We start from the raw sequence: 16116 nt of genomic DNA, 5'->3' as shown, positions 1-16116 counted from the left end.
TTAGGAATTACTGGGGCAGGTTTACTATACTTCATCTAGAGACACCTGTGGATTTTGGTCAGGAGAAAGACCTTTCCAAACCTTTCCAAGAGCTTTGCTAAAACTGCTACAGTTCATTTGGCTTATGGCAAACCCAAATGAAGAAGGGAATGTGATGCATTTTTCTCCATAACCCACAGTAATTTTTAAATGACAAAGTAAAAAATTTAATGAGACTTAGGCCAGTCTTGCCAAGCAATGAGGCTGCTTCTCTTCCTACCCCCCCCTTTTTTGTGATGTTTTAATTCCGTATTTAAGCCTGTTAAGTAGAGTTATGATTGGTATGTGGTATGAATGTGGTATGCCTACATGAGGTTAGTTATGGTAAGGCTACAAAATAGGAATACTGTTCTTTGAAACATTTAGGGCAAGAAGGCAAAATTGTCTTCCATTGGGGCGGGATGGAGTTGAGACAAGGTATGTGTGAGCCCTTCTGCTAAGGAAACAGGAAAACTTAGAAACTGGCTGGGGACAAGGCAGTTAATCTGGCTATAAAATGAAGACTCCTCACCTACCTCACAGAGTGGTTGATTCTAGAGAATATTGGCAGTAACTTTAGGAGGTGGATTGACTCAGTATCTGGGTGGTTACAGGCCGCACCAGGCAACTAGACACACAGGTAGAGCTTGTGCTCTCAGTGGGCGTCTGAAAATAAACTTGCCAATTTGTGAAGGACAGCTTGGCCAATGACTGCTATGGGTAGAGGACCTTCCCCACTTCAAGGCCTTTTAGAACAAAGCAGTTCTTTATGTGAAACCAGGGCTTGTTAGAGCTAAATAATTATCTGAGTATATGCTTTTCTTCTTCCAAACTACACAGTGGTTAGTTAGGGTATCGGTCCATTTATTGAGTGTCTCCTGTATGTTTCAAGATAATAGTGGAATGACTGCAAGGAAGAGACCAGGTCACTGGGTTCATCGGGGTCATTTGACTGCCCAGTGTGCAAAGTGTGATGGTGTCCTTATCTCATCTTCTCAGGTGTCTGAAATGGATACTATAATCTGGTTTTGATTTTATGAACAGAGACTCTGGATTCTGGTCCCGTGTCTTCCTTTAACTACTGAGCTTTGTGACATTGGGCTGATTACTCCAATTCCCTGAACCTCCCCGTGTCATGTCTATAAAATGATTTTCACAATGTACAACCCTGTGACTAAGATACAGCTTATAATGTTAGTGCTCAATACTTGTTCTTACCAGTGAGATTACAAGACTAAGTAAGGCGTCTGGTGGTTTTAAGAGCTACTTGCAGCAGTTGCTTTCAGCAGGATCTCACCAAAGGGATAACCTGTGTCAGGAGATGGTGTTCAGTTGACATGCAGGTTAGATTCTGTTCTCAGAAGGAAGAGAAATTGGCTTTGAGATGGTGACCTGTGGGTACTTTAATTAGGCTACTTATAAGCTGTAACCTCAATCTCCTTGAAGGCAGCTCTTGACTTCTGTCTCTATCCCTAGTTCCTCACAGGTAGTAGGCACTCACTTATATTTAGCAAGAGGAATGTCAGAAATGTTAAGGAAAAACAAATTCCAAGCAGGAGGCCCTTTCAGCACCTAGATGGAAGGGCAAAGAGATGGGAGCAGTTTGAGTTCTTAAGACACAAGAAATTGAGCTTTAGGGCTACAGTATGATTTTGTGATCAGTAGAACTTTCTTCTCAGTTCTTCGTGTCATTTGGTCTCAAGTCTAAGGACTTGAGAGTCTAAGACTTAAAGACTTCCTGTCCTTTGTGTGTTACAGCAACATGGCCAATGCCCTGGCCAACGCCACCTGTGAGCGCTGCAAGGGGGGGTTTGCACCTGCTGAGAAGATCGTGAACAGTAACGGGGAGCTGTACCACGAGCAGTGCTTCGTGTGTGCTCAGTGCTTCCAGCAGTTCCCGGAGGGACTCTTCTATGAGGTGAGTCAGCCCGGACAGAAGCACAGGGATGCCATTTTGAGGCATCCTTCTTTGTTTTGAATTTTAGTATGAAGATTATATTGACATGCCTGGTATTTGGTACCCATCAGGTCAGTGATGACTTCTGTGCAGAATGCCCTGTCAGACACCGTCCCCAGCACCACACCTTGCCACTTGTATTGTTCATCTCACCTTCCTGTTTCAGGACCCTTGGTACCTTATGACTTGACCTATCAGACTTGTGCACTTCAGCTCAGCAGACAGAGCCTTTTCATAAATGTTAGCCACAGGCTCTCTGGCTTTTCCACTCAGGTCCCCAGTTGCTTGCCCCCTACACATGTCTCACTGATTCCTGCCTCTCTCTCTTTCCCTGACTCAGAGCACCATGAAATACCCTCTCTAAAGCAGGGCATCTGTTACTGACCTTTCATGCAGTGAGTGGGAACTTCATGTATTTATTGCCTGAGGAGGATCTTGTTCAGATGCTTTGGAGGGATATCCTGTCCATATTAAGCTCTTCTATGTATCTTCTTTTTCAAATTCTTGCTCTTTCTTTTTTTATTTATTTATTTATTTTATTTTTGTTAAGTAATCTCCATATCTAATATAGGGCTCAGACTCACAGCCTCAAAATCAAGAGTCACATGTTCCACCAACTGAGCCAGCCAGGTGTCCCCCAAATTCTTGTTCTTGATTCTTTTGTGTTACCTTGTGGTGTCTACATATCCTTTGTATTTCTTATGATCACTGAAACCCCCTTCTCACAGAATATGTATGCTTTTGGGACTAGTCCGTGGAGGCTGAACCCATGCTGTTAATGAAGGTAAGAGTAGGATGTGTGTGTGTGTGTCCAATTATATCGTGTACTTTTACCAACTTACTCCTTACATATCTATATGTGTGTTACTCATACGTTTGTCTCTCTATGATAATGTATGCACATAGAATTGTTATAGCCAGAGATGGGTGCTCTTTGATTTCTTTTTGCCTACCACATTTTTTAATTTCCCTGTTTTAAAAGCCATTTTAAAAGGAAGGAAGGTAGTTTCTAATGGTCATTAGTAAGTCAATTGTTTGCCACTCAGACTGCAGTTTCCCATAGAAACAATGCCTCCTGTGAGGGGAGGTTTCCAGGCCAGCCTGCCGAAAAGCTATTTAGTCCATCATATGCACATGACATACAGAGCTGCCCTGTATATGGTAATGTAACTCTGGGAACAGCTTTAAGAGGTTTGATTAGGGATCACTGTTTTATTCACCAGAACACATTTTTGAGCTCCTGCTATATCCTAGAAACCACATTCCTCACAGTAAAAACCCTAGCAATAGGTACTCATGTTCTCTTTTCTTTTATTTCTTCCTAACTCTTTCCCTGGGCAGTAGGAATCTCTTTTTCTGTCAGTGGTAATGGCTTTGGGCTAGGACTAGCAAGCGATAGGAGAGTCCTAGTAGGGGGGAATTCAGGGTGGAGTAGAAGCTGTGCTGCTTGGCATCCTGGTAACAGATCCTCCCGGAGGCTGTGGGAGAAGCTGCCAGCGGTAATGAGGAGGGTGGCAGCTAGATTCCTGGAGAAGAAAAGGAAATCGCTAGGGGTCTGGGCAGCAAGGAGAGAAAGGGAGCGGGGGCAAAATTGGGGCTCAATTGGAGTAAAAGGATGAGGACCTGCTTCCGTGGTCTGGATGAGACATTCAGGTTCTCAGGTCAGCACAGTGGAGGCATGCCAGGACTGTGGCAAGGAAGGAGGTCACTTAAAAGAGTCAGGAGTCTGCCTCCTGAGGAAACATGAGCCTTCAGACTCTGTTATCCCAATCTTACCCCTGCCTTTTTCCTGCCTCATGGCCCAAAGAGATTGAAATGTCCCTATAACACAGCAGATCTGTGACATGAATGGGGTTAGAACCTCATTTGGTCTCCTAATGCCCAATATGGTATTCTTTCCCTTGCATATTCTTTTCAAATCTAAGACATTTTTATTGAAATGGGTAGTTACAGCAGAATCCTTAAGAGAGGGTCCAAAGGAGCAAGAGAAGGACCCAAAAGAGAAAGGCAGGGTCAGTTTTTCCAAATATTAGTTCCATATTATATGGTCTGTGTGCCTGGCACTTCAGAATTAATTATGTTGTCAAGCACAGTCACCTCCTGAGGGGCTGGTTCTGCATCTGTAAACTGTCAACTGCCAGGCCACTTGTGCTTAGTCAGCGGGAAGGCTCTGTGAGAGCTTCCAGTAGGACAGAATAAGGCATGACTCACACTTGTCCCCCTGTCCACCTCACACTCCCTTTTACTTCTGGACTATAAATATGCTCCCTGGGTCTGTCTGATATTATTCCAGAATGTTACAAATACCCAGAACTGGTCTATTAATGGGCTGTTGCCCAGCTTAAGGTCTTTTGGGTCCTGAGGAAGATTGCTGTTTTAGCTACACTGACAATTAAAACCCCTTTCTCAAGGCCAGGGATTTGTAAACCTGATGTGGAAAATCTGGCTTTTCCTTTTGGTTGAATGATATTAGAGGAAAAGCTGTCCAAGCCTTCCAAGAAATAATCTGTATTCTCGGTTATTGAAAAGGAAGCCCAAAAATTTGCCTTGGCTTGCTTTCCATTGAGACACAATATATGTACTTCAGTCTTGCTATATGTAGTAATAGCAGATGTGGGGCGCCTGGGTGGCTCAGTTGGTTAAATGACTGACTCTTGATTTCGGCATAGGTCATGATCTCAGCATTATGAGATCGGGCTCGTGTCCAGCTCCACACCCAGCATGGAGTCTGCTTGTCCCTCCCTTTGCTCCTCCCCACACTCGCTCGCTCTCTCAAATAAATACAATCTTAAAAAAAAAAAATAGCAACTGTGTCCTTTGCACTCTACAGCTTTGATACTGCTTTTGTCTTATGATTAAAACATCATTCTTGGGACGCCTGGGTGGCTCGGTTGGTTAAGCGGCTGCCTTCGGCTCAGGTCATGATCCCAGAGTTCTGGGATCGAGTCCCACATCGGGCTCCTTGCTCAGCAGGGAGCCTGCTTATCCCTCTGCCTCTGCCTGCCACTCTGCCTGTGCTCACTCTCGCTCTCTCTGACAAATAAATAAATAAAAATCTTAAAAAAAAAAACAAACAAAAACATCATTTTTCCCTTATTTGCACAGCCTCTACTCTTTTCTCCATAGAATTAGTTCTGAAGACTTATAGGTGGGTTTTCTGCACTCACTTCCCCTTGCAAATGGGATTCATTTTTACTGTGGAACTTCTGATATTTTGGATGAGATGGCCAGGATGTTCCTCCTTCCTTTGGCCCCAGAGGCGAATTTAGCATTACACTGCTGTTTCCTACCCACTCACGAGGATGTTTGTCTGGAGGTAAGCTGATTGAGCTCAGCTATTTCTGGCTCATCTGCAGCTCCTCTTAAGTGAGTTAGCTGCAACCAGGATTATTACCTGCTTTGGCTCCTTACTCAAGGTGAACTTCAGTCCTACCAGATCATGTGGTTCAGCTAGTGAACTTACAGTTTGCCATTAGACTGTAATACATCACCCTCGGAAGAATAAAAGATTGGGCTCCGTGAATCTTGGGCTCCACAGCTTCTGTCATCAATGACTGCTTTACTCAGGGTGTTTTTATTACAGGGCCACGTGTCTCATGTTTTCAGGCTACTCCCATCTGTCTCATTTCAGTTACCTTCTCTAGTACCACAGCACTTTGTTTATATCTTTAGTATGGAGAGCATTTCACATGTTTATGTATATGCTTATCTTCCCCTCTAACTTTAAATACCTTGGTGTAAGGACTTTCCTCATTAATTGGTATCTCTATCATTTGTTACACAATATTTGATGATAGTATAGATGGCAAGTATAGATTGGATATATACTTGGATAGTATAGATGGCAAGATAAAATGCTAATATACCCACTAGGAAGCAGGGCGAACATTTTCTAACGTAAACGTTTCTAGGCTATACTTCAAAATCTTGGTACGCTTTACTCATTTACTTATTGCTCATCTCACGAACATTGTCCCAGCTTTATTGTGAGAGTGGTGGATGAAAGAAATTATTTTTTTTTAAGATTTTATTTATTTATTTGACAGAGATCACAAGTAGGCAGAGAGGCAGGCAGAGAGAAAGGAAGGGAAGCAGGCTCCCCACAGGGCTGGATCCCAGGTCCCTGGGATCATGATCTGAGCCGAAGGCAGAGGCTTTAACCCACTGAGCCACCCAGGCGCCCCAAGAAATGTATTCTTAAGTAGAAACAGAGGAGATTTCAGTTTTGGGTAGAACCCTGACTAAGTGCCTGAGCCATGATGTATTTTCAGTACCATATGTGGACTGCTGATTTGAGATGTTAGTTCAGGTCAATGTGGTATCGCTGAATAAATTTACTTTTGATTTAAAACCTACAGAAAGGTTGAAAGAATAGTACAATGAATATCATGTACCCTTATGCATCTCACACATATGCCCACCACACCCATCTTCTGCCAAATTATTTGGAAGTAATTTGCAGACATATAACACTAAATGAAGTTACTTTTAATCCCCCCCCCCCCCCCGCCCGGCAGGGGAGGTACAATGGAAGGGTCGTAGTTAAGAGATGATTTTAGGGCTACTGGCCTTACCAAAATGTTCTGGTTTTGGGTGACTTGTATCTAGGTGGTTTTTAATATAATCACTTCTGGTATTTGGAGTACTACTTCTTGAGTTAAAAGCTCCCCTCCCCCCAGTTTGTTTAAATGATTCAAATGACTTTAAATGATTCAAATGACCTATGCTCTCCAAGAGCATAGGTTAAAAGGAAAAAAAAAAAAGCACAATTCTCTACTTTGATGTGGGCTGGACTTAATGACTCACTTCTAACAAGGATATAGAAATGGGTAAAGTAGTAACTTTGCAGCAGCAAAACCTGACAGGTACCATCTTAATCAAGTGATCAAGGTTAACTTGAGTGCTAAGAAATTGTGTTGAGATCATGTACTTCCCAGTATGATGCAAGAAATAGAGCACCTTATTACCTCTGTGGTATTCTTTCCCCAAATCTATGACCTCAGTTTAATCATGAGACAAACCCATATTGAGGAGCACTCTACAAAACAGCTGACTGGCACCCTTCAAAGGTGTCAAGGTCATGTAAGACAGGGTAGGAACTGTCACAGATTGGAGGTGACCAAAGAGCCTCGCTTGGTCTGACTTCCATGAGATTTTCCAGTAGTGTTGTTTATTCATTCTTTATTAGGAAACATGTACCCATAATTAGGATGTTTCAGGACCTCAGTATTTTTCTCAGATTTGTGCAGTGGAAACAGAGGGTGGATTCACTTTATTGGTACATGGTCAAAAGGGAACCCAGTAGTTCAAGGCTTTAATGTCATTGTTCCACATTCAGTAGAATTTACCTCCATCTGTGTTCAGATGCCAATTCTCAAGTGAGGTTCAGATTGTATGTTGGCAGAGAAGCCAGGCAATCTTTCAAACATGATTTTTAAGTTCTTACAGAAGCCCACAAGATAATTAAAGAATTCTAGGTTATATTCTCTATTGGTCTGCCAAAGAGAGGTGGTGGATACAGAAGCAGCAGCAGCACAGATTTTAGGGTCTGACAGCCTTGGGTTGAATCCCAGTTCTACTGACTTCGGTGTGAGTTATTTAATATTTTTGAATTTCAGTTTTCTCTAACAAGGGATGATCACACATGTCTCATAGGCAGTTTGAACCAAGGTAGCATGTACAGTACTGAGTAAATTAGTTCACTCTCTAGTACCACTTTCCAGTGGATACTGCTCAGATAAGTAATGTTTGCACACACTAAACCAGGGTTCCTTATCCTCAGCACGGTTGACTTTTTTTTTTCTTAAGATTTATTTATTTATTTATTTGACATGCAGAGATCACAAGTAGGCAGAGAGGCAGACAGAGGGAGAGAAACATGGAAGCAGGCTCCTTGCTGAGCAGAAAGCCGGATGCGGTGCTCGATCCCAGGACCCTGGGATCATGACCTGAGCTGAAGGCAGAGGCTTTAACCCACTGAGCCACCCAGGCGCCCCAGCACTGTTGACATTTTGAACTCAGTAATTCTTTGTCTTGGGAGCTCTCCTGTGCATCGGAGGCAGTTCAGTAATATTTCTGCCACTCTGCCCTCTAGATCCCCAGTTGTGACAACCAAAAGTATCTCCATACATTGCCAGATATCCCTTAGGGAGCAAGATCACCCCCGTTGAGGGACGCCTGGGTGACCCCATAGGTTAAGGATCTGCCTTTGGCTTGGGTCATGATCCCAGGGTCCTGGGATAGTGTCCCACATCGGGCTCCTTAGTGGGGATCCCGCTTCTCCCTCTGCCTGCTCCTCCCCCTGCTTGTGCACGATGCTCTCTCTCTCTCTCTCAGACAAATAAAGAAAATCTTTCAAAGTAAATCACCCTCTATTGAGAACCACTACACTGAATGAGGGCATCCCTTTGAATAGGTCATGAGCTTCACTATGATAATAGCAAGTCCATTCCAAGTGGGCATGTTCCCCAAGTTGTGTAGGCAATACCCTCATAAAACAAAACCCTTTTTCTGTCTCTAAGAATTTGACTGCACTTAGAGTTAATTCTTAGATGATAAATTTAATTAGAAAGTATTTCCAGACAGATTTAACTTTAAAAAGACCCTTAAGAAAGCCTATATTTTCTGGCTTAAATTGGCATAAGGAAATATAAGTATACCATTCTTGGATAGTCATCACTCATAATGAAAGTATCATCCTCGTTTAGCAAAAGGCAAGATGCCCTATCTATGTGGTGATTAGAACTGCTTCCTACTTAGAACTGATACCCTACTTCTGCATTTTAATTTTAAACACCTTTTAAGTATGAATGATTCTAACAATGATTTATCTTTTAATTTTGTCTGTCTTAGAAGGTAGTGATCAGGGTATTAATAAAAGGGAACACATTAAAACAGTCATGGTGGTGTTGCTCTCCACCACCGGCACCACCAAACGTTGAGGTGCTGTTTCTGGTTTCATGTGAGTCTCTCAAGGGTAAGGTCACCTAGTTCGTCTTACTTCTTCACAGTCCTTCACTTTGCCTGGAATGTGGTACTTTATGTGTGAATAAATGCCCTGTAATTGCTAATTTTGAGTTACATTAGTATTTTTATTTCCGAAATAACTAAACACTAGGTGTTTTACAAATTGTTCTTGTTGTTCTTCATACCTTTGATTCTCACATGAGCCCTATGAATTAGGTATTTTCATTCCTAACTTACATGTCGCCATGATGAGGCTCAGAGGCCTTGCCCACAGTTAACTAGTGGGGATGCGGTCAGATCAGGATTTTATCTCACACCTGCTCGTCTGCACAAGGATGCCCTGACTCTCACCATACCTGAAATGGTTTCCTAGGACTGATGTTTTATCATTCGGAGAGATAATGCTCTCTTGTATATGGCCATCACTGCTTTTTCAGTCATTCAGGAAATATTTATGGAAAGCTTACAAATGCAATGTGTGGCAGACTGTGTAGGCCACACTATACCCTAGTCCTAGGAGTAAATACAGTTTTTACAGTGATTTGGGTAGAATTTGGAGATGGCTTCCATGGTACTTTTCTTCATTTTCAGATCAGGAAAATTTGGAGAGGTTAGATAAATATATGAATATATGATTAGTGATCTTTGAATTTGGTATTGTAGTTAGTTTTGAAGGGAAATCTGCTTCCATCAGTGCTGGTTTTCATGAGTTACTAGGATCTCCAGTCATCTTCCAGTACGTATGAAGAAGTATTTGTAAAGTGACCAAGTCATTGGCGGCATGAGAAGGCTGTTTAAATGTCATTTGGGGCTGGGGGGGATACCTATTCAAACCAGAGGCCCGAACATTACTGACTATATATAGCCACTGTAATGGTTCCTAAATCTAAGTTTGTGATATCTTGGAACATCTTCAGTAAAAGGATGATCTTAATATTCCCCTAAGAAGATACTTTTGAAAGTAAACTAGAACTAACAGTTAAAGAGAGCTATAATTCCAGAAACATGACGAGTCACATTGAACCAAGGCTATGAACCTGGTGTGCAGTTTGGCATAGTACACGTTTAGGGGCTAGGTTCTTTGTTATTACTTCAGGTTTCTTCCTTTCTCTTTAGTTTGAAATTTCCGAATGTGTCCTTTTCTCCCTATCACAAAATGCATAACAGGAAAGACCAATTTATGATGAGTGATTTAGTGGAAAGAGAGTTTACAAAGAGATTTCTTCACTCATTTCCTTTTATACAGAATCATGATTACTCAGGAAGGCTGAACTCTGAGAAGGGAGGTCTGTTTGGGAGGAAACTGTCCAACTAGAGGAGGTGCTTATCTGCTGACCCACTCACTTCAAAGCAATTTATGAGGAACCAGTACAAATCACCAAGTGAAGATCGTTAACATTTGCACTTGCCTTGAAATGAGACTGTCAGCCCAGTTTCTAATTCTGAGTTCTCTTTAAAGCAGCAGAATTTCTCCCTACCTCCTCTTACCCCCACGCAAAGAGAATCTTCACAGAACTCAAACTTAGAACAGTTCAAAACAGAGCTAATTTTGGTTAGAGTTCATCCTCCCTCATACTGAACAATCCCTGTTCCTTGCAGGTGGCAACAACCAGGGTTCTTAGACATTCTGTTTTAACACTGTCTGGAGCATTAATACTTCCTACAGGCTGATGGTATTTTAAACCAGGTTTGGGTTCACACAGTAGGAACTGTGTTGCATGTTCTATATTGAGATTTGTGGCAGATTTGGAAATGTAATCATGACAGCTTCCTTTTAAGACTTTGCCCTTTTCATCCCTGATTTCAAAAGGACTCATCCTTTTCCTCCAGTTTTGTTGAAACACGATCAACAGACAACATTGTGTAAGTTTAAGGTGTACAACATGATGATTTAATACATGTGTATATTATGAAATGATAACCACAGTAAGGTCAGTCAACACATCAGCACCTCATGTAATTATCTTTTGAATGTGCGTGTGGTGAAAACATTTAAGATCTACTCTTAAGTCTGCTGTACAGTATTTTTAACTATAACTATATATTAGATCCCCAGAATTTATTCATTTTATAACTGGAAGTTTGTACCCCTTGACTAACATCTCCCCATTTCCCCCCATCCCTCCAGGCCCCAGTAACTACTCTCTGTTTCTGTGATATTAGCATTTTTAGATTCCACACATAAACGAGGTCACACAGTATCTGTCTTTCTCTGCCTAAATTATTTCTTTTGCACAATGCCCTGCAGGTCTTTCCATGTTGTTGCAAATAGCAGGATTTCCTTCTTTTTTACAGCTGAATGGTATTCCACTGTGTATTTATACCACAGGATTCATCCTTTCAAAGGGAGAGTCCTGTGAGAGTAAAGCAAAGAGAGCAGTGCTAAGAAATTGGGAACATGATGAGTATGTGTTAAAGAGCCAGAACACAACAGCCAGAAGAGAAGAGGCTTGTGACTCTCACGAGGCACTGAGAGATTAAACAGCTCAACCAAAGTCACACAGCCAGTTGGTGGTTCAGCCAGAATTTAGACTTCAGGCCTTTTGGATCCACAGTCAGTGTTCTTATGCTACCTATTTGAAGTATATCTTTTTTTTAAAAGATTTTATTTATTTATTTGATAGAGAGAGAGATCACAAGTAGACAGAGAGGCAGGCAGAGAGAGGGAGAAGCAGGTTCCCCGCCGAGCAGAGAGCCCAATGTGGGGCTCGATCCCAGGACCCCGAGACCACGACCTGAGCCAAAGGCAGAGGCTTAACCCACTGAGCCACCCAGGCGCCCCTGTTTGAATTATATCTTAAAAAATTTATTCAAGGGGCACCTGGATGGCTTGGTCGGTTAAGCATCCGACTCTTGTTTCCACTCAGGTCATGATCTCAGAGTTGTGGGTTTGAGCCCCGTTTCGTTTCAGGCTCCATGCTCAGTGGGGAGTCTGCTTGGAATTCTCTTCCTTTCCCTTTGACCCTCCCCTGCGTGCACTCTCTCTCTAAGTAAGTAAATAAATCTTTAAAAAATTTCAAATTACAACCAATCCTAATTTTTTCTACCTTCTGCTAGCAAATACAGTATATATGCTAATGGCTGGACTCATTTTGTTTTTGTTTTAAACAATATACATCTTTCTCTTTCATTAAATACAAACTAAAAGTTTAGTTTTTCTTTTCTTTTTTTTTTAATTTTTTTTTATTTTTTTATAAACATATAATGTATTTTTATCCCCAGGGGTAGTTTTTCTTTTTTAATTAAACTTTGTTTTAATGGATTACCAAATTCTGTGACAGATTTTTTTTTTTTTGGTCAAGTTGTTTCCATTAAAAAGTACTAATTTTAAAAACTATAATAAAACTGTTATGCATGTACGCGTGCGCGCACGCACACACACATACACATACAAATAATGCACAAAACATTATCCTTTCCTTCTGAAGATGTTGTGATGCATTTTTTTTATTATGTGCAGTTAGCTGGCATATATACATCATTAGTTTTTGATGTAGTGTTCAACTATTCATTAATGATCCATTGTTATCCTTAATCAGTCTTTTAAATGTTAGTGACCAGTTGACACACACATTTCTGAGCCTGGTCTTTCACCACGGATTAAGACTTGGGTGGGTGGTAAACAATTTATCATGTCCAACTAAATCAATGGAGTTGGTTCTGAATCTTTATATTTAATTTTTTTAATTACTGCTAGAAGCTAAATATCAGATTTCATATATATACGTAATATATATCCAATAAGGAAACATATCTACTTCATAAATAACTAATGCTTGGGGCTGTACAGTGCATTATGATAAGACTGGGTTAATGTAGCATATCAATGTATTATCTGTTTGCAGCTTTTAAAAACAGATTCATTAAATGTATTAGAACTCATTTAAATTTCAAAATGAAGTAAGCCTTTTTCTGGCACAAAATAAATCTGCTTTGGCTGGTCTGCCAATTAAGACATAGTCGATAATGTTCAATAAATTGAGCAAAGCTGCAGCTGATTTCTACGATTGAGCAAATTGAGTTGACTACTAATATATAATTAAAAATGGATGTTGAGGGGCGCCTGGGTGGCTCAGTGGGTTAAGCCTCTGCCTTTGGCTCAGGTCATGGTCTCAGGGTCCTGGGATCAAGCCCCGCATCAGGCTCTCCGCTCAGCAGGGAGCCTGCTTCCCACTCTCTCTCTTCCTTCTTGTGATCTCGCTCTCTGTCAAATAAATAAATAAAATCTTAAAAAAAAAATGGATGTTGTGGGATGCTTGGGTGGCTCAGTTACTAAGTGTCTGCCTTTGGCTCAGGTCATGATCCCAGGGTGCTGGGATCCGTCCTGAGTCAGGCTACTTCCTTACAGATCCTGCTTCTCCCTCTGCCTACCACTCCTGCTTGTGCTATCCCCCCAGACCCCTGACAAATAAATAAATCTTTAAAAATAAATAAAAATGGATTTTGATAGTCAAACAGTATGTTAATACATTTAATATATAACTTGCAAGGAGCTCAAAGATTCAAAGGGAGACATAATTCTCGTGACTTATGTGAAGAGGGTAAAAGCAGCCCCCAAAATAGAAATTAGTGTTGAACCCTGACTCTTCCAATGTAATTCATATTTATCCTTGGATACATGCAATAATTGTGAGGGGAAGAGGAGCCCTGCTCATCTCATTAAGATAGGCTTTTCAAGTAAACAAATAGTGGAAAGTAAAATTTAACATTTTGACATACTCGTGTTTTGACCATTTATGTATTAGTAATCACTGTAATGATAATTTAATCCAGAAGAAAAAGAAGGTTTTAGAGCCTTATGGGTTCAGAAAATAAAACAAATTTTAAAGTTTCATTATACGCATTTTAGTTGCCGAGAAGTATGGTAGGGTGATCTGTCAAAGACTTTAGTATAGAGTTTAGGAAAAAAAATACCACACCAGAATAAAACTTTGGGGGATGAAATGGAAATAGTTCAAGGAGAAAAGCGGAGGATACAAATTTTTCCAACTGTTAAAATAGAATTTTTTTTAAAATGGGTTTTGGCCTCATTTTGAAATGTGTCATTCTAAAATATACTAGAGTATCTACTCTTTGGAAATATTTAAGCTTATGGTACAACATTTTAGATATCAACCTGAAAAAAAGTGGGACAGGGTTTGTGTGTGTATACCTGTATTCTGGAGAGAGGGATCTGCGGCTCTTGTTAGACTCTTTAAGATGAGTCTGCAAGCCAGAGAAGACTTAGCATTGGTAGAGGGAGGTCACTTGTACTCTGGAGCCATTGTACCAGGTCTCACCTCAGTTGTTTGGATCTTTAGGGAGGGTAAAAAAGTACATCTGCTTTTAAAAATCTCAGTAGAATTATAAATTCTTAGGGCAGAGCTCTTAACTCAAAAACATCTTTCCTATATGTCTCCATGGAATAATTATATTCATCCTGTGATTGTTTCATCTGTACAAGTTGATGGTACTTTCTATTTCAGTTTGAAGGAAGGAAGTACTGTGAACATGACTTTCAGATGCTCTTTGCTCCTTGCTGTCATCAGTGTGGTAAGTCTTACTGCTGAATGGCAAAGTAAAAAGTGAGTCTCAAAATTATGCCAGTGGTGAAAATGGTGTTTGGTGCTCATTAAAAACCGCATCCAGGTAACTTATTAGTCCTTTCCCTTATTAACATATAACAAGCTGGAAGAGTATCAAAACCCAGAGAGAAATGATTTTTAAGGAGATCCACTGTAAAGTTATTTGAGGACCGATTGAGACTTTTATCAGATGATCTTTTGGATGTTCTTGTTCCCTGTTAATTCATCCTTTACCTGCTCACTTTGGGGGTTGCCAGGAGAGAGGCAGGGAAGACATTGGTGCTCAGATGCTTAAGGGTTGCTGTGTGTTACACAAGTGTTTCACTTGCTTGCATTTTAACCACCTCACTGGTTGCTAATGCTTCTACTAGAAGGTCTCCAGAGATTGGAAAAACTGAGTAGAATTTTCTAAAGTTTAGTGAAAGAAGAAATTAAATATAGGTTTCAAGAAATGTGCTGTGGATTTAGGTTTTTCTATGTCAGTGATGACCAGAAATAAACAAAAGGCCTTCAGGAGAGCCCAGTATGTCATTGGGAAAAGGAAAACCACGATCAGAGATGTGATAAGACAACCTGAAAATATGACTACAGAATCAAAACCAAGGACTCAGATGAAACAAGAGTTTCTTCCTCATGCAGTGCTTACTGTGGTCAACACATGTATAGAAAGTCCCTAGTCGTGGAGAGCGATTTAAACATTTCTTTCTTGGTGTCTTTTGCCTTACTACTTTCCGCAATAGGATGCACACTGGACATCCTTTGTGTGTTACTTTCCCACAGGTGAATTCATCATTGGCCGAGTGATCAAAGCCATGAATAACAGCTGGCATCCTGAGTGCTTCCGCTGTGACCTCTGCCAGGAAGTTCTGGCAGATATTGGCTTTGTCAAGAATGCTGGGAGGTAGGAGTGTTTCATCCTTGTCAGGTGTGGGTGGAGAAGAAACTGCTACAAGGTCATGCCTGTTTTCCCTGATGAGGCGGTTCTTTAGGGCACTGAGCTGAAGGTACAGGGGACTCAAGACTGCAGTGTATTGGTTCATCTGGTATCTGTTAGAAGAGGATCTTAGACTGCATGTGGCCCTGGGCCAACAGAAGGGGAATCAGCCAGAGTTTCTTAAAGATCAGTTGGGTTACCTGGGTTGGAATAAATTAGTTTTCATGTAAAAAGTAGTGACTTGATTCTGCTCTGGTAAGCCAGGAGTGATTTTTTTAAAAATGATGTCTTTAACTTCAGAGATATGAGGAGCATATTTCTAATTATTAGAAAGAACCTCAGATTTTCAATTGAAGTTTCTAAAAAAGTTTTCGGCTCTATTTAGACATCTGTGTCGTCCCTGTCATAATCGTGAGAAAGCCAGAGGCCTCGGAAAATACATCTGCCAGAAGTGCCATGCCATCATTGATGAGCAGCCGCTGATATTCAAGAATGACCCGTACCATCCAGACCATTTCAACTGTGCCAACTGCGGGTATTGCCATCCCCTCCCTTTTGACTGCACAGATAGTGGAAATAAAAGATCACATTTTTCTGTATTTCTATCACTCCAGCATACCAGATTGCTTTTCTCCAACATGTAACCTAGAAGATTTAAAACCCATAAGAAGTCGGGG

The 16116-nt window shown here is 41.0% G+C and overlaps 1 protein-coding gene across 3 annotated transcripts in view; it reads left to right on the top strand.

The window, feature by feature from the left end:
• LOC111155884 (LIM zinc finger domain containing 1) overlaps positions 1-16116 on the top strand; it is a 58880-nt gene that overhangs the window by 32535 nt on the left and 10229 nt on the right. For all 3 annotated transcript variants that reach the window (XM_022516340.1, XM_022516339.1, XM_022516338.1), the window contains exons 2-5: positions 1777-1936; positions 14407-14473; positions 15286-15406; positions 15825-15974. In XM_022516340.1, coding sequence (XP_022372048.1) covers positions 1777-1936; positions 14407-14473; positions 15286-15406; positions 15825-15974 — 498 coding nt within the window. The remainder of the gene's footprint in view (positions 1-1776; positions 1937-14406; positions 14474-15285; positions 15407-15824; positions 15975-16116) is intronic.

Source organism: Enhydra lutris, unplaced genomic scaffold (genome assembly GCF_002288905.1).
Source record: "Enhydra lutris kenyoni isolate GAN:26980312 unplaced genomic scaffold, ASM228890v2 scaffoldscaffold44, whole genome shotgun sequence".
NCBI lineage: Eukaryota > Metazoa > Chordata > Mammalia > Carnivora > Mustelidae > Enhydra > Enhydra lutris.
The sequence above is the reverse complement of the archived record's forward strand: the minus strand, read 5'-3'. Positions and strand labels throughout refer to the sequence as shown.